The following is an 18640-nucleotide window of genomic DNA, read 5'->3' on the forward strand; positions in this document are numbered from 1 at the left end:
ATCAATTTTAATCAAACATTTAACATTATTTAAAAAAGAAGGAAAACCTTTGGGTGTTACCATTACACTGAAATGAAAAAAATTACTGACAAGTAACAACAGTAACAAGGAGTCCTGATTGTCAATGTCAGAATGTTCCTTGTTTGACAACTACAAAAAATATAAAATAAAAACAACGTTTTAAAATAATATTTTCATAACTAGAAGCAAATTTACTTGAAAAAAAAAACATACTCGTAAGAAGTATGCTAACATATTTCTACTTAACTTAAGCAAAACATACACAAAACTTTATAAAAATGTTGCGAAACAGCAAAGCTATCGTTAATTGTTGGCTTTATCCAACCACTATGTTAAAAACGAATATTCAATCCATAATTTCTTTACGAAAATTAAGTTCATCACAAAATACAAGCATAAAAGGAAGTTATGATGTTATAATTGCTGGCGGTGGCATGGTTGGATGTACTTTAGCATGTGCAATGGGTTCGTATCAACTAAATATAACATTTAATATTTAACCTTTTGTAGCTTTTCCGATATTAATATGGGGCAATATTTTACAGGTAAGAAAGCTTTACTTTCAAACTTGAAAGTATTATTACTTGAAGGTAGCCCTAGTCAAAGATTTGAACTGAAACAAGAGTACAGTAATAGAGTGGTAGCATTGAATCAAAATACAAAATCGTTAATGAAGTCACTGCAAGTTTGGGAGCATGTAGAAAAAATGCGGCTTCAACCAGTCAGATACATGCAGGTAATGTATTTATGTCCTTTATCATTTGTAACCTAGTATGATGTAACTAAACTTAATCATAAGTGTTCATTACTAAAGAAAACACTAGTTTTCGAAATTTTGATGGATGTTCATATAACTCAAGAATGACTTAATCATTGAGAAGAGATTGCAAGAGAATTCAACAGCTGGTGAATTCTCTTTATTATTTTTTCGTACCTTGTTGGAATAATGAATCGGAATGAAATTTAGAAAAGATACAGTCTAAAATAGCACGGAGGCTACTCAGTTCTATTTTAGTTTTTTATTCTTTAAGGTGGCAAACAACCACCTGAATTCACCGCAAGAGAGAAGCAACTACTGCCCATAGACATCTGTAATTACAGATGTGTTCCATTGAGTTCTATTGAAACATAATTCCATAGTTATAATTAGTAGTTTGTTGACTTAAAACACATATGAATACATCTTTATAATTTTATATATAGGTACCTATAGGACTTTACCATATCTTGTTTTTCAGGTTTGGGATGCATGTTCAGATGCCTTAATATCATTCAGCAGTTCTGACATACTTGATGATGATGTGGCATACATAGTTGAAAATGATGTTTTGCTGCATGCTATTGACAAAGAATTGAAGACCTCAGATGTCAAGAATGTGGAAATAGTTTATGGAGCTAAAATTGCTGGTTATGAATTACCACAAATAAATAGTCAGAATTCGGAAAGTATAGTTAAAATGAGTAATGGAGATACCTACAAGTGCCAGTTATTGGTGAGTACAGTCAAATAATTAAATACTTTCCATATAAGATCATATAGCAAACTATCACTGTAAGAGATATAATGTGGCACATATATATGTTGATATGACATATTTTAACCTAATTGAATTGTGATTGTTAAATGACATTTCACTGAAATTATAAAAATAGGTACGGAATTAACATGCTCAACTGTAGATGTACATGGTACAGTTAAATAAGGGTCTTGTTTGTCTTGTTTCTTTAGGACTGTGAGAATTATCTTATTGAGTATAGAATGTAATTTACGGTGCTAGTAAAACAAATAAAAAACATAAATAACTGTTAACTGTTAATAACTGTTATATTTTAACCGCTAATTTTACTATAATATATTTACAATATTATTATTGAATTATATTTCTAATACACAATATGGTTAAAAAGGGGAACCTAACAGTGATTGAGCTTGCAATAACATCTTTTGCACAAAAGACCTACTTGACCGGGGAAATACCATAACCACAGGGTAAACAGGCATGAAGTGATAGTAATTCCGCTTTTAGTCTGATGGGTATGTGTACATGTGGCCAAATTTTAGTGCGCTTCCCCTGTCTACCCTTTTCATAAAAGGAAGATATGGGAAGGGAGGTAGATTTAGCTGACGAGGGATGGCATTGAAAGTTGGCAAATACAATGGGAAGTTTGGTCATTGGCCACCTTTTAATAAAAAAAAGAATAATTTTCCGTTTCTTGTAACTGATTTATTTTTGAATCTTTATCTGTTATCTAATTTATTTTCTATGGCTGCTAATCGTGATTCTGTACATTCGACTAACTTATTAATTTTCTTTGTCAAATCGGCAAGTTGCGTTTTAATGTCAACCATACATATTTCTTGTATTGCATTAACTGTGAATGACATTGGTCTGTTTCTATCCACGGATGTAGAAGTCTTCTTTCTTCTCTCAACTTGTTGATTCTCCAACGAAAACTGATCGTACAAATTGCTTTTTCTCTTCACCACTTGTCTTTCTACATCCTCGTCTTCTTTACATCTACGTATGCGACATTCGTAATTATTATTTCTCCTTATACTCTTTTTTGTACTGTGACGACTGGCTACCATTTTGTAAATCGATGAAATGAGTTCCTTTGGTATCTGTATAAAAAATAAATATAATTTATATTGGACTACGGTTAGATACCGTGGGTTTCTGTTCTGTTCAAAGATAGTGACAAGTATAACAATAAGTTTTAAACAGGGATTTTGGTCTCAGAAACCCACGGTAAGACTTATATTAGTTTATTTAAACACCCGTTTAAATATTCTAACAATATAGAAAAAATCTATATTGAAAATAATCCAAAATTTTTCAGTTACCTTTACACTGAATCATTGAGATTAGTTTATAATGCTGAAACATTTACATAAAATGTGATCTCTGATCACGGTTATTTCGGTAAAAGGAAAAATGATATTAACTTTTATTCCATATGCGTGCCACCTCGAGTATAGATGTATATGTATTCGGCAGTTAGAACACAAATCTATTTGATGCTGGTGACTGTAATCAAATTGAGTAGTATTTTAACCTACCCTGTTTTCTCTGGGGTCATTGGGTCGTATGTTCAGTGTCCGTATGTGGGTCGCAGTTAGCAGCGCCCCCCATCGCAACACAGCCAGCAGTTGTCTGGGCGCACACATCAACAATGGACTAAACAGCATACTCTCCAGATGTGCCACTAATTGAGTCTGACGCACTAATCTATCCAGGCCGGCGCTTTCTTGTAATGCCTGATAAGAAATCAGATTTTAGTACATGAAAATTATAAAAAACTTTTAGGTAGTGACCGAAACGTTCGGACTTATATTAGTTAATGCACCGATCAAAGCTTACGAACCCATAAATCTAGGATTGTCTTTATCAGTCACTAGCTTTTACCCGCGACTCCGTCCGCGCGGAATAAAAAAAATGCACACAAGATAAAAAAAGTTCCTATGTCCGTCTCCTAGTTCTAAGCTACCTCCCCATAAATTTTCAGCTAAATCAGTTCGACCGATCTTGAGTTATAAATAGTGTAACTAACACGACTTTCTTTTATATATATAGATTTATATATTGAACTTTATTTATAGAGGAAATATCATAAAATGATAACTCAATTGCTCATTCAAAATCTAAATTGTTATTTATACCTAGTATAATAAAAAACTGAGAGTATAAAAAGTAAAACAGCACCTGTATATCACTAACAGCCAAACCAACAAGCAAATTGGTTAATATAACAGTGACTAGTACTACGAAAATCAAAAACATTCCGTGCGCAGTGAACGGATAATGTATCTGTGAATCAGTGCCGTTGCCGTTGTAGAATATATCCTCATACTCCAGTTCTCCTGACATCATCATGACTGTCTTCACCAGACCAGCTGGTAGATGAAAGGCAGGGTAGTTACTAAAGAGCACGCTGAACGCTAGACCAAATGCTATTAACAGACAACTGTATGCCAGAAGAAATGTTGCGAAATTCACCGTCACTGGAAATAAAAGATAACGAATATTAATAACTACCCACTTCACAATGAATTTTGTTTTTTTGTTTTAAACTTTTAAATTAATAAAAAATACCTGTAGTGAACATTTGCACGTATAATCCGAATGTAGGGAAACGGCCGATAATCATCATTAGCTCTAGCCAACAGAAGAATATAGTTATGGCTGCGACATCGTGCTGCCAATTAGATGTGCTCTTTGCCACCCCATCCTCCATGTACCAAGTCGGCACCTAGAATAATAAAAATTGATTTAGTAAACCTTAGAAATGTTCATCCGTATAAATAACGTCAGGATAAGTTAATGTGTTTCAAATCTTTGGTTATTCAAATTGCACACACATCTGTTAATGTATTTCTTGAAAAAGTTCTTAAGTTGGTTTATCGCTTTAAGAAACCAATTAAACCCCTTTCGCAAGTAGTTTCGACTCAAGTCAACAAAGTCATTTGACTCACCGTACATAGAAATACTCCTATGATAATTAATATTTGCAACCAATTTTCCCACTGTCGAATGTACGCGGAATAATCAAGACAAGCTTGGAACAGCTCTTTACACATGAAGAATAGATTTAGAAGTAGGATCAGATATTGTACCGGCCGCAGATACGAGGGCACAGCACAGGTCACGTCTTCACACAGAAATATTTCTGAAAATACAATTTTAACACCAAGTATTAGTAAGAGAAATATTTTTTTTTAAGAAAAAATAAAGTTCAGTATTGTTGTTTATAGTCTACTTCAGTTCAATTCAAGTATTCTCAAGTAAATGTACGATTAGCGTTTAGTTGTCTTTCTAATCTTTCAACGTTTTCCTTGCTTATTAATTTAGGCTGTGCCGGCGTTAGCGTTTTCCTTACTTATTAACTTAGGCTGTGCCGGCTTTAGGGTAAGGCGTGGTTGGGCGATCGCACAGAGCGCTGGTCAGAAAGAGACGCCACACATCTGCGAATTACACAGTCTCCAACCTTGTTAATCCAAAGGGCTTGGTAAAAAAATATTAAACTGGAGGAATCTCTAGAGAATAGTAGAGCTAAACCGCAAAATTAGGATTACGTCTTGCTATTTTTAATACATATTTTTTTTTCTAAAATATTATGTATACGTCCCGTTTAATATGCCAGCCGCAGAAGCAAATTTGTATGATTTGTTTGGTTTATTTTCTGTTCCGTCGACTTCTATTTTCGTGAATTCACAATAGCCACGGTATGTTCCGAGTTGAACTAAGATTACTCACGTAATATGTAGATGCTGTAGAGAGTTATAAACAGCGCGTGGTACACGAAACTCAACACGAAGAATTTTCTTATTCGTCGCCATTTTAAAAACAAGAATGTCTCAGCGACCGGGTGCTTCAGAACGTCTTTATGACCGACCTGAAAATAACATCAAATTACAACTTAAAATAGATACCAAAAAATTTCTTTTTTTTTTGCTTCATTGAATTAAGTAGCTTTTAACCTTAGTTTTTATTTATTTAGACGCGGGTCTCGTTATTCGCTTGATTCTAGTTCTTCTCTTTTAGCAATTCATTTAATATTTTTTTTTGGTTCCCAGAAACAACTATTTTCGAATAATACACTAATAAACTACAAAATGAAAGTTACTTGCCTCTATAAATGCCAATAGTAGTTCTGCCTCTCCTCTCGATAAACACGGGACTAGTGGCCTGAAGTCAATAGTAAATTCGCAGTCAACATCGCCCAGCTCATGCTCGCTGACGTGAACCGCGTCGTCAAACTTCCTCAAGTATCTGGGCACCACGTCAGGTACCCTACGTACTATGAAGGATAACGCAGATACACCGCCGTTTGTACGCAGAGTCACGTCTGCACCGTAATCTATGATCAAAGAATAGTTAATTTAACAAAATAATAAACGAGACTGCATTTAATCTTATCTATTCTGAGGAAAACAAAAAAAAAATATTTCTCATAAATTTAAGTACTTATAAATTTATTTCTTACATCTTGGATATATATGTATTATACCTCGTTCTAAATTGAAATGGGGAATGCTAATATTCGAATAAAGTAATGTTCCTCTTTTAGGAATAAACCTCGCACTTGCATGTGATGTTATTAAATGAGCGATTTAAGATCAATAAACACAGTTGCCAGCTACACAGAAATCGATAAATATGAAATGAGTTAGTCTAAACAAAGTGAAGCAGTGTCCGCCATGTTGTTAACATCAAATGCGTCAAATATGAACATGAAAGATATGAAACTCCCTGGAATGCTTAATATAAATTTAAAGTGGAACTGATTCAATAAATAGATGTCATAAAATTGTCTAAAACATTACAATTCTACGTTAAAATAAAGCAAATATCGAATATCGAAGATTCTTATCTTGAAGAGAACTAACGTAGTTTTTTTTTTTTTGAACATTGATTGGAACATTTTATATTTAAACATTCGATAAAACACCCATGTTCAACTTAAAGTGTGTTTTAAAAATATAGGATTTCTCACCTAATAATAACAAAACGCACGCCGAGAACTCGTTCAACGCGGCAATATGTAGGGGGGTGTATCCGAAATTATCCGGTGCGTTGGGATCCGCCCCCACGGAGAGAAGGAGACGTGCCACGTCACATGCGCGCGCGCCTCGCACGATCGACCCATGTAATGGTGTACGACCATCTATATCCCTCGCCTTCACATCAGCTCGTCTGCCAACCAGCAGTTCCACCACTTCTATTGATTGTGCTAGTGCAGCTGTAACACGTGACGATTGCTAAGGAATATACACCATTGGTACAAAACTACGACTAAAGTCTAAGACTAAGTTAACGTACATACTAAACACCTCTCACCTCTAGACAGAATTGGTCTCCTCAACTCAAATTTACCTTATTTTATCTGAAAGTATATTACCAAGGTGCAAAGATGTCTGTCCTCTGGAATTGGGACAGTCTATATACGCTCCGTGGTCTAGCAGCAACCTCGCGCATTCCGCATGTCCATCCACGGCCGCCAGGTGCAAAGCAGTCGTCCTGCCAGGCCCCAGTGCCGCCCTCACGTCAGCGCCCGCGTCTAAAAGTAGCTTCATACACGAATCCGAACCTAAAGACGCTGCCACGTGGAGAGGAGTCTCCGTGAACACCTAAAATGTTATGATTATTTTACTTTAAAATGTGTGAAAAGAAACGTGGCAAACGGTTTATGATTATTTTTTGGATCTATAAAAACTTGTTGTCCGCTAAAGTTTGTAGAGTTTACGTTGACTGAGAGGCTTCAGGAGTTTAGCTTTATCTTGGTGATCCACGGGGTTTTTATTCATTTTCCATTATTAGCGAAGGAGAAACAAATAATTTGTACCTCCACGCCAGACATAAAACAGTACACGTTATTCATAACTGCATCCGGCGTTGATTCTACGAAACCTTTCCTCACCTGTTTATCGATCAATTTAGATTTGACGTCAACGTAATGTGTAACGCACCTGGGGAGTGTCAGGACAGGCGCCTGCTGCAAGCAATGCGTCAACAACCTCAGGCGCGTCGCTGAGTACCGCGTAATGCAACGGAGAACGATCGCTCAGTCCCGCGTTCACATCCGCACCGTGACTTATTAACACCTATATAACATTTTAAATATTAGAGACAAAACAGACACGACTTTGATCAAGAGTTTAAACAGACTACGGTTTGCCTTGACTGCGCCTTGTAATCTGTGTACAAATTTCTAAAGTATGCATTGCTTACTTTGACACATTTCAAACATTTAGCACTTGCAGCACAGTGCAGCGGTGTCGCCTTTTTTTCACTCAGAGAATCCCATTTATTCGGGTCGGCTCCGTGGTCCAGCAACAATTTGACACATTCCTCATTGGCCACCAAACAACTCAGATGTAAACAAGTTCTGAAAGCAAGCTATGTTTGTTAAATATCTTATTCTGGTAACATTTCAATAAAAATAAATGATTGTGCAATGTTCAGGCCTATAGTTTGATCAACCACTTTTTCTTTAAGTTATATTTTCTAGAGTTATATTTTCTAGTGCATTTTAACATTCTTGGAAATCTTTCCGCGCTTTCTTCATCGTTGAAACCGGGTCTTTTTGTGTTTAATCGTCTTGTGAATACATCGTAGTTGTACACACTTGGATTACTATGTATGTATTTACTATAATTTAAATGAATTTAGTTTACCTTCCAGATAAATCTGCGCTGTTAGGATCTGCTCCTAGCTTTAGTAGCCTCGTCAGCAACGCACTTTTACCAAGCCAAGATGCCCAAAGCATCGCGGTCTTCATACTGATTTTTGGTTCCGTTTCCATTATAAAATGGATCACGTCGTCATAATGCCCAGACTCTAATATCGTTAGCAATTCCTCAGCATGCGGCAGCTGCCGTAAAACATCTAGTATATCCTCTGAAAGTAAACATTTCGTGATTTACGGTGTTACTCAATTGTTCTGAAGATGTTGATAAAATCTGGTTACATATATGTTAACCAGTTTTAACGATTTCAAATTATCGTTACCCAATTCCCATATATCTCTGGATGGTTTGACGCGGAATGTCTCCACCGGTTCGACTCCATGCGCGGATTCGTCGCTGGAGATGTAGGCCTGGTCACCGTCGTCCGAGTCCTCGGCCACCTCGCTCATGCCGCCGCGCCATCGCACGCTGCCCTCGCGGTATAACTGCAAAATTTTTCTATGTCAAACTACAAATTGATAAAAAAAGAAGTAAAAAATAAAAATCAATCGCAAAGGGGGATATTGTAATTACCACATTTCATTGACACATAAAATTCTAAAACTGCCATGATCAAAGTATTGCGTTTCTTATATAGAATAGGATAATTATATAGGATGGAAGAAAAAAGACTGAGTTCCATTTCTAGATTGTCCACAGGATATTTACATAGATATCTACACTGCAAGCCTATGACGGATTCAACCTTTATTACTCTACTACCTGTCCACCCGACACCTTTCGCGCGGAATTAAAAAAAAAATTAGTAGCCTATGTGTTCTACCAGGCTATGTACTACATCTATGCCAAATTCCTAAAAATCAGCGAGTTCCATGCAGCCATTCTGGAGATACTTTGTAACAAACATCCATCCATCTAAACTTTCGCATTTATAATATTAGTAAGATATTTTAGGTTTGAAAGATTATTAAGAATTATAATAAAAATATTTCGTAATTGGATCAAGGTTACGTGAGATCTGTTTTCATATAAAATGCGTAATGTTTGTGTTATTTCAAAAGACGTATCATCAATTACTTTTTGTTTTACATATAAAATAACTAAACTTGAACTTTTTCTTTTTGTATACCTTTAAATGATGCTGCTTTTTAATTTTACCATGAACCCCCAACTGAATATATTGTCTTTAAAAACTTACTTTATTAATGTCACAAAATTAAAACAAATATTCAAACCACACGAATTCGTCTTCTTATTTCATTAAACGCAATAATAAACTAATTAAAAATATACAAAACTAACTCATATTTTACCCACATATTTAAAATACGTACTTTCCTAATAACACTCAAAAACTCAATCTGTCACAACAATAATAAATTACAAAAACTAAACCTTTTTTCTTTTGCTATTCCCTTTTATAATTTTCGACGGCATCACGTGTATTATGAAGACTAGTTGATAAAGATCGCCTACACACCACACTGTAGACTGAATATTTCTGCGCAGGCGCCTCTCACGTCGGCAATATCAAATTAAACTTTTTTTCGTCATCTCTTACGTTATAAAGACGCGATATACGTCTTCGTTATTTATCTATTCACCGTTTAATCTTAAAATGTCACCACATTGAAAACTTCGGCGCCAAAACTCCCACATCATCGAAAACTCGAAGCACAACGCAGCTTTGCTCGTTATGTTTCTTTTGATATCTTTACTGTCAATTCTCATGACCAGAGACATTCACATAATATGTTATTATGTGATTCAATTGCAAATTTTCGTTGACCAACATTTGTCACATACACTGGCCTTTCCAACCTTTACGAATACAAACTCATTCATAGGTTCGTTTTGCTTATTACAAACATTTTGCACTATGATCTGCATACACATGCGTCCGTGAACTGACTCGTTTCATACTATTCTCTGTTAATACTTCAATACAAGCTATAGATCTTTATTAGATACGTATATAAATTGTTTTACTAAAACTGTAACGTAAATATTTAACACACTGTAATCGTGTAAACATAATCAGCGTAATTCCGTGCTCTGTTGCTTCAAATTTCAATACTGCTTTGCCTGCGCTGCAATTTGTTTATACCTCAGCTAGCGATGCTAGACTTGTTTCAAAACAATGCTGCAAAATATGCTCGAGTACTAAAGAATTACAATACCAAAACAATTACAGGCAACCTAAAATAATCCCCTAATCTACATTTTGTCTTCTGTTTGACTTTTCTCAGTAAATGTATTGATAATTTGTCGCTTTGTACAGCTCGCAATTAAATACCTCTTTCAACGCGTTTAATAACTGTCCGTTATTCTGTCATTTCCATTTACTACTTCCTCCTAACATTGATAAAAAAACAGTTAATAAAAAAGTTGTAAAACATTTATTCAGTCACTTCTGAGAACCTAGTTTAGAACCTATTAGCAAAACAAATCATTAACAAAGTAGGAGCATCTGGCTTACTCCAAGTGCCAATGCCGTCACATGGCACGCCACAGTCTAGTTATTGTTGTGAAAATAGAACTTCTTGTGTACGTCGAATACCTGAAATTTGTCGCCGAACATAATAGACCAATACCAAAATATGTTGGGTGATAACATTAAAAATTAAGATTGGACATTTAGAAAGAAAGATATGCCAGTTAATTATTCAACTTTGTTAATTTATAAAAGTAAAATGTAAAAATGCGACAAAAATTGTTTTTATTGTTTATTTTTACTTCGGTCTTCATTTCCACGGAGAATTTCAAGGTTTTATCTGAATAATCTAAATCGAGGTTGCTTTGTTTTCAAGAAAAGCTAAAAATGTGGTATTGGTCAGTATTCTTTTGTTTGATTGAACTCTGAGCTCATCAAATACATTTTTATCACTTGATCAAAACGCAGAAATACTTAGACTTCCCGCCTATCTTCTGTGTTGTATCGGTATTGCACCTGGCGAACATTCCTACATTAGTTATTTGCTGCAGTTTCTACCACTGTTATGCCAATTATTCTAAATGTTTTTTACCACTGTTATAAACGTTTAACTTAAGTGCGTCCTTACCTGTGAAACGTCGACACCTGGGTCGCACAACATAACTTGCACTGGAATATTTCCACCATTGATCACTCTAATTCACAGATATTAAACCACTGAGTCATTGAAGCGACTTACGAAATAACAAACACGAGAAAATAAATATGCCCCAGTCCTTTCGCAATATACATTAAGATGTCATATTCCGTTGACGTTATACAAACAGAAGCGAATATTTCAATGGAAATTATAAAAATAACAAATAATTTAATGCTTCGTTAGTTTATTCTGTCTTGTTTTCTTAATCTTCCCGAAAGACCAAATAAAAGGAAAATATTCTTTTAGCAATTAACTACTGCACTCGCTTAATGGTACAGCAATCTCGTGTTGCAGTTTTCTCTTACTAAATCTACACTCACTGCTCTTATAGTAAGCAATGCACGACTTTATGTCTATACATTACTTTTATGGTCCAAAAACTTATTATTTTTCGTTTTAAGCCAAGAATTTTAATCTAGAAATTTAATATTTTCACAAAATATATGCCCTGTTCTTAGTTATTACAACAGTTTAATATTTTTTATTTACAGCTAATATAAACACTTTTAATTATCACTTTCATCAAGGTTTTACGATTATAAATCGCTCAAGAATGAATTCATAACTTACAGAATTTAACCTAATTTCGAAGACGCGATCTTCCAAAAGAAGTTTTGTAATAACAAAACAGTTGAGAATTCCAATGAAACGCGTATTATAAAACACCTTTGCGTTTTCAATAAACAAACTATTTTAAACTCCAGGTACTTTTTTATCTAGGTTACAATCTGATCTCTAGATTCTAGAAATTACAGAATCTACTTGGATAAAAAATATATTTCAGAATTATAAAAAAATTGCTAAGTGGCCATCAAGTACGTGTTTTAAGTTTATAATTTTTTTTATTCGTCAAGTATTCTGTAACTGAGCTTGGCATTGACAACTCGTGACAAAACTACAAACAGACATATTCTGATGCCTTAAGAATCACCATGAAACATAGAAAATATTAAATGTTGAAGCTATAACGATTCAGAAAGAGCCCAAAATTGGTAGAAATGTTCAGAACATCATTATATATGAACCCTGAAAAGTCTCCATCAATCCCGCATTTGGAAAAAAAATTCAAGGTCAAAGGACTTGGTCCTTGGAAGATATCAATGTGTTCTAAAGAAAAGATATTTGTTTGTAATAATTCAAATGTAAAACGCCTGAACCGATTGCGATTATTCTTAAACGATTACAAAAGCAATGTTCAAATCTGACTATATTATTATGAATAACTTGCAAATTTGAAATCTTTCACTTGTCTGGAACAAATAGTTGGTTTAGTTTTATAATATAGATATTCACGAAACTTTTTACTTCACTGGCCCTTACTATGGTTAATATTAAAAAAATTATTTTACAAATAGTTTTTGTATTCCCAAAGCTCACTGTTTCACGATATCGTAAGCGCGGGCGGCGGTCAAGCAAGCAACATTGTCGGAAAGCACTTAACCACTGCAAAATATCGCCTCGGCCGGCCGCCACGTACATATAAACAAATATATTGCACGTATACGTAAATATACGAATCCGATTTTAGGTAAAGCATATCATAAGGAGGCGTGGTTTGCCCGGAGCACTTTGTTCTGTGGGCGATTGGATTTAACTATACGTTAAACAAAATTTTCAGTAAAATAGTCCAAATTTTTATGACATAGGCCAATTAGCTTTCTACTTGACTACCCTTCTTGTAACTAACCTAGGTATGAAAATAATTGGAAATAAAACAGACCCTAAAATAAACGAGTGTGACTTATGAAAGAAATACGGAGATTTTGATCTGATAAAACCACGGTTGATAAAAACAAGCATTTCTGAGACCAAAATCTCTCTGTTAAACATATCGTCATCCCTGTCATTATCTTTGACAACACAGAGCCAACAATATGTTTTAAACGAAGATTTTGGTCTCAGAAATCCACGGTTAGTCCAAATAGAAAACTCGAACTCCCAATATTAAACATTTATGATCCTATATAGCTTTGTATTGTTATAGAGCACTTGTGCTATTAAAACGAAAATACGCTATTGTTTAAATATATTGCCACATTTCTTGCCTACGCATACCAACCTTTGTCTATTCAAATTGTTACAAGAATTTCAAAACATTAGCATTTAGTAGACTTCATATCTGCTTAACTGAGAGTTATTGTTCATAAACCCTCCTATTATTAGTTGCCAGTACGTTTTTTTTAGGTATAATCCTATCCTTTTCTGAGAAATGTACCGGCTGCGTTGTGTTTTTACTTTAGGTACTTTGAATTTCTTATTGTACCATATTCGGTATCGTAAAATAGAAAGATTTTGAAGGTACTTATACAATTAAGATTAACTTTCCAGGATATTATACTAAGCAGCAATATTTTATAGTTGTCTGAGTCTTAGCTTAAGATTCTAATTTAAAAATATGACTGCCAAATCTTGGAAATAAGATGACGAATCAATTTACCGAATATGTTGGCAAAGAATGAAACGCATAGATATACGAAATGATCGAATCTTTCTAAACGTGTTATAGTTAGCTATAAAAACCTCAATCAATAAATTGGCACGTGATTTTTTTATAGAAGATAAATTAAAATTCGATAAAAATCCTGAATAGCTTCGAGACAAGAATTGTTCGTACGTGGTCGCCTTGATGGGTGCACTGTTATTGCCAAAGTGTAAGAACTTGCACCAAATTATCTTTTTTTGTATCATTTCTTAGAAATATAGCATTGTTACCGTTTTCCATTTCAGATCGGTGCTGATGGTGCAAATTCAGCGGTTCGCAAAGCGATGGGCGTGCAGTACCTATCATGGAACTATGATCAGATGGGGGTCGTGGCTACATTACATTTGGCTGAGGTATGATACCATTGTAACTTTACTTCTATCGTGCCATACTCATCTTGTAGTACGCAACTTTAGTCGAGGCATTGATTCGCCTTGAACGATGCCTATTCGTTGCGGAACAGAGGCTACGCTAAAATTTCCAAACAATATATGTAAGAGACATTTTTTGTATCATTTACTTCCCATTTCTTCCCTAAATTAAAAGTAAGGATTGTTTTTTCTGTAATAATAAACATCGTATATTTAAATTGCAGGAGACAGAAAACACAACGGCGTGGCAACGATTCCTGCCGACGGGACCCGTGGCGTTCCTGCCGCTCGACTCCAAGCGCAGCTCACTGGTCTGGTCCACGACGCATGCGCACGCCAAAGAACTCCTCAAACTACCCGACGAACAGTTCGTTGACGCACTCAACGATGCTATGGTAAGGGTGTTATTAAAACTACTTATTTGGTTCTTGGCACATTAGAAATTAAACTTCTTTTATGGTTTACGATCTTTTACCATTTACGATGTAAATGTAATACTGCCAGTATCCTAACCAGCTATTTACAAACACTTTAAATGATAATATTGTCTGTTTTGTACGTGTTATACTTACGTGTAAACTACACTTGTTACCTAATGGTAACAAGTCGTAAATCACAGTTTTTTTTTATACGTATGAATTCAATATAGTCTAGTAGTTGCATAAATCATTATTAATGAGTACTGGTGGTTCCAGGATATCTTAGGCGTTTTTCTTGAATATGGAGCTGCATTTTGTGTCCTTGCCGTCATATTAATTAACATAGACGATCCCCTGCTCGTTTGAAGTCAAGAAGGCGGAAGTTCTCAATTCGTCTATATGTTTTTTCATCGTAGTGGAAGCAGTACCCGCGGCGCGGTGCTGTAGACGCATGTACCATGTGGGTGGGTGGGCTGCTGCGGCGTGCGGGGTTGCCAGACGGCGCGGAGCGTCAGCTGCCACCCTCCGTGCGGGCCATCGCGCCAGCCTCGCGCGCTGCATTCCCCTTCGCCTTCGGGCACAGCACCAAGTACATCGCTCCTGGAGTTCTACTAGTCGGGTAAGTATCTAGGATGATGTAAGCGACGAGACTCGGTCGCAGTGTGTGGGACTCATGTGAGCTCGCAATTAATCCTGACCCTAAAATTTGGAAACTATAATAACACTTTGTAAAAATAATTTTAAAAAATATTATATCAAAACATAGTTTTATTTTAAACGAGTAACTTTTTTTTTAAGTACAAATGGGACGTTTCAAATACCCTGCTATATAGTTTCATCATTAGCTATGAATTAGTTTAGAAACGCACAAACGTACAAACAATAACGTTTATTATAAAGATGTTTGTTTTCTTTTACCTGATCAGCCATCCCATAAACAAACTCCCTTTTGTCTTTTGTTCACCTGCACATTGCAGCGATGAGATCATTATCAAGCTTATAAATAAGCTAACTGCATTTTAACTAGTTGTTGCACGCGATTTCGTCCGCTTAGAATTTTCAAGAATAGCCTAAATTACTCTCGCATGCTTCAGCTACCTTCAGAGAGATAACCTGAAAAAAATGCGATCATGCGGACAGATGGACAGACATAATTTAAAAAAAAAAAATTTCATTATAAACAACGCAAATACATCATTTTCAAGAAATATAATTCTTTTTTTTTTATATGACATAAACACTCCAATTTTATTTATTGTATAGATTAGTCTCTCTTGGTGAGCAAATTCAGTTGAACTTTTATTAGAGAATTATTCTAGTTTTTATGTTTGTCGTTGTGTTTGCAGTGACGCGGCACATCGCGTACATCCTCTGGCGGGTCAGGGTGTCAACCTTGGCTTCGGTGATGTCAAGGACCTGACAGACTTGTTAGCGGATGCCTTGTACACCGGATTAGATATTTGTACGTATCTCTGAATTTACAAGAAAAATAAGAAAAACACCAAAATATAGAGCGTCGGTGGCTCAGTAGTTAAGCACTTGACTTGCAAATTGAAGGTCCTGGGTTCGAATCCCGCCATGTACCAATGTGTTTTTCGATTCTCGATTTACATATGTACATTTATCAGACGTTCTTACGGTGAAGGAAGACATCGTGATGCTGCACATATCTGAGAAGAAATTCAATGACATGTGTGAAGTCAACCCGCACTGGACCAGTGTAGTTGACTATGTCCTAGTCACCCCTAACTTGGGGTAGTTCCGAGCTCCTCAGTGGGGACGTATAGTAAGCCTTTGTTTTAAAGGGAATGACAGGGATGTCGGTATATTTTTATACTTCCTCTCATTCTCATGCTTGTAATAAATGTCGGATATACCTAAACAACTAAACCGATTTGTAAACGATATCGAAGGAACTAGCATTAGATAACGACGGATATGTCGGTTTATCTGTTGTTTTAAAAGGTTTCTATCATTATTTATCCGACTGATTCAGGAGTGTAATGTATTTCACACATATTTCATAAATTATATGAGGTTATATATGCGTACATATATATAAAAACCTATAATATACTGTATAGGACACTTTAGTATAGAAAAATTTTGTCTTAAAAGTAAGAGATGAACAACCCTTATCACTTAGAGGTATAAAAAATAGATAGTAACCGATTCTAAGACCTACTGGATATACAAATAAAATTTCATAAAAATCGGTCAAACCGTTTCAGAGAAATATGGTAACTAACATTGTGATATAAAAATTTTTTACATGTACATTTTTTCCGACTGAATTTGACAATTAAAGATAAGGGTACAGTCAGTCGGGTTTTTTTTTGGTTTTTTAATTAAATATTTATTGATAACAGCACACCACAGCTGGTTGCAAAGTTACGAGAGTCTCCGACAGCGTCACAATGTGCCAACACAGCTGGCTATAGATGCGCTATACAGACTTTACAGCTTGGACATCGCACCTCTCGTGCTGGTCAGAAGCCTTGGCCTTCAGCTCACCAACGCTTTTCATCCTATTAAAGTAAGTACTAGATTAACTTGAACTATACTTACTATGAAAATTAACTACTACAATACATATCAACCTAAATTTACCCGTAGCATATTATTACAGTCTTTATAAGCGAAAAAAATATCGAATTTCGCTTAACCAGGTTCGACTGTAAACAATACTTGTAGTTGTTTTAAAACTAATACATTAGTTTTAATTTTACAAATAAAATTATAGTATTTTAAAACTTACTGGTATAAATGTAAAAAACAATAAAAGTACTCTTTATATTTACATTTAAAATAAAGTAAATTATCTGGCGACATAATATCTTTAAAAGATTCTATTAAGGAAAGATTTTTTTTTTGACAACATCGATTTAACGTCAATCTTTTTTTGTGCCTATTCCTCGAAAATATACAAAGGGAAAACAATGTTTCTTAATTAATTATTAATTGATCATCTTATTGTTTTCTTTTTAAATTAGAATTTATAATATCCATAATATTCATCATAACGAATCTTAATCACCTTTTAACTTATAACCATTAGTTAAAAACTTATGGATTAGGATAAACCTTGATAATTACATGTCCGAAGAATTATAAACACTTACATGAAAAATACATCTTTGACTTTTTGTTTTGATTAATAATAAAAAAATTGTTATATATATATATATTTTTTTTTTTTTCAGAAACTGATCATGTCTCACGCGACTACGTAGCAAATGGAATCCATAAAGTTTTAAATTAAAATAAGGATTTGTTATATGGTTCCCGAGATAGAATTATAACGAAGATATTAGAAAAACAATGTTATGATATGGATTGGTTAATTCTTTATTTATTAAAAGAAAAATAAAAAAAAATGAAACGCTCATTTTCCCTATCTTCCTTTCCTTTAAATAAAACACCAGTTCTTATAAATGAAGAAAGCATTGATTTACTAGTGATCTTCCTTTGACTTGTATGTACATAAAAAAAAATATGTGAAAATTTAGCTTCACGCACTAAGTCGTTTAATCATTATTTAAAGAGCCTCTTGGTGTACTTTTCAAATACTAAATGTAGGAAATTCATTAGTGAATACTAAAATTAATTCCGTTATTGAATATTGATAATAAAATTAAGACCGTATAATATTCACAAAAAATCTATACTTATCAGATATTTCAAAACGTTGCCAAACTACAAAACAATTTGTTGGCGACAAACATCTTATACTTTGACTAATATTGTAAACATGGCCGTCTAAACATTAATGATTAAACAAAATGTTAAAATTATATGTAGAATTGTTGTCTAGTTCTGAAAATGGTCTTAGCTAGTTATAATTCCTTATTTCGTACATCGTCCTAGTTCTCGCAAATTATCTTATTTCTTACACGTGACCGTGACTCATGGATACATGTAGTAGGTTTCCAGTTTGTTTGGTTAACTTTAAACATATTAACAACGGAGTTTACAAGAAATTACGCGACAAAGATATAAATAACTGTCACGCGTATATGGGTTAT

General features: G+C 34.5%; 2 protein-coding genes across 3 annotated transcripts; one reads left to right on the top strand and one right to left on the bottom strand.

Moving 5' to 3' along the window:
• The first annotated feature begins 169 nt into the window (after positions 1-169).
• On the top strand, positions 170-17910 carry LOC106721652 (ubiquinone biosynthesis monooxygenase COQ6, mitochondrial). Its single transcript, XM_045682046.1, has 9 exons — positions 170-486; positions 567-757; positions 1260-1514; positions 14071-14178; positions 14421-14591; positions 15032-15234; positions 15962-16077; positions 16985-17151; positions 17819-17910. The coding sequence occupies exons 1-9, from the start codon at positions 300-302 to the stop codon at positions 17846-17848; spliced, it is 1428 nt and encodes a 475-aa protein (XP_045538002.1). The 5' UTR covers positions 170-299; the 3' UTR covers positions 17849-17910.
• On the bottom strand, positions 1935-11516 carry LOC106721651 (transient receptor potential channel pyrexia). 2 transcript variants are annotated; one of them, XM_045682045.1, is made up of 14 exons: positions 11272-11516; positions 8532-8694; positions 8198-8420; positions 7752-7908; positions 7490-7624; positions 6922-7150; positions 6517-6762; positions 5651-5880; positions 5277-5415; positions 4496-4689; positions 4116-4272; positions 3726-4024; positions 3083-3280; positions 1935-2644 (listed from the first exon to the last, which is right to left on the bottom strand). In XM_045682045.1, exons 1-14 carry the CDS (start codon positions 11302-11304, stop codon positions 2261-2263), a joined length of 2787 nt encoding a protein of 928 aa, XP_045538001.1. In that variant the 5' UTR covers positions 11305-11516; the 3' UTR covers positions 1935-2260. The 2 variants fall into 2 exon arrangements, with proteins under 2 accessions (XP_045538001.1, XP_045538000.1); XM_045682044.1 differs by lacking the exon at positions 11272-11516 and adding an exon at positions 9605-10101.
• Positions 17911-18640: the final 730 nt, after the last annotated feature.

Source organism: Papilio machaon, chromosome 17, assembly GCF_912999745.1.
Source record: "Papilio machaon chromosome 17, ilPapMach1.1, whole genome shotgun sequence".
Taxonomy (NCBI): domain Eukaryota; kingdom Metazoa; phylum Arthropoda; class Insecta; order Lepidoptera; family Papilionidae; genus Papilio; species Papilio machaon.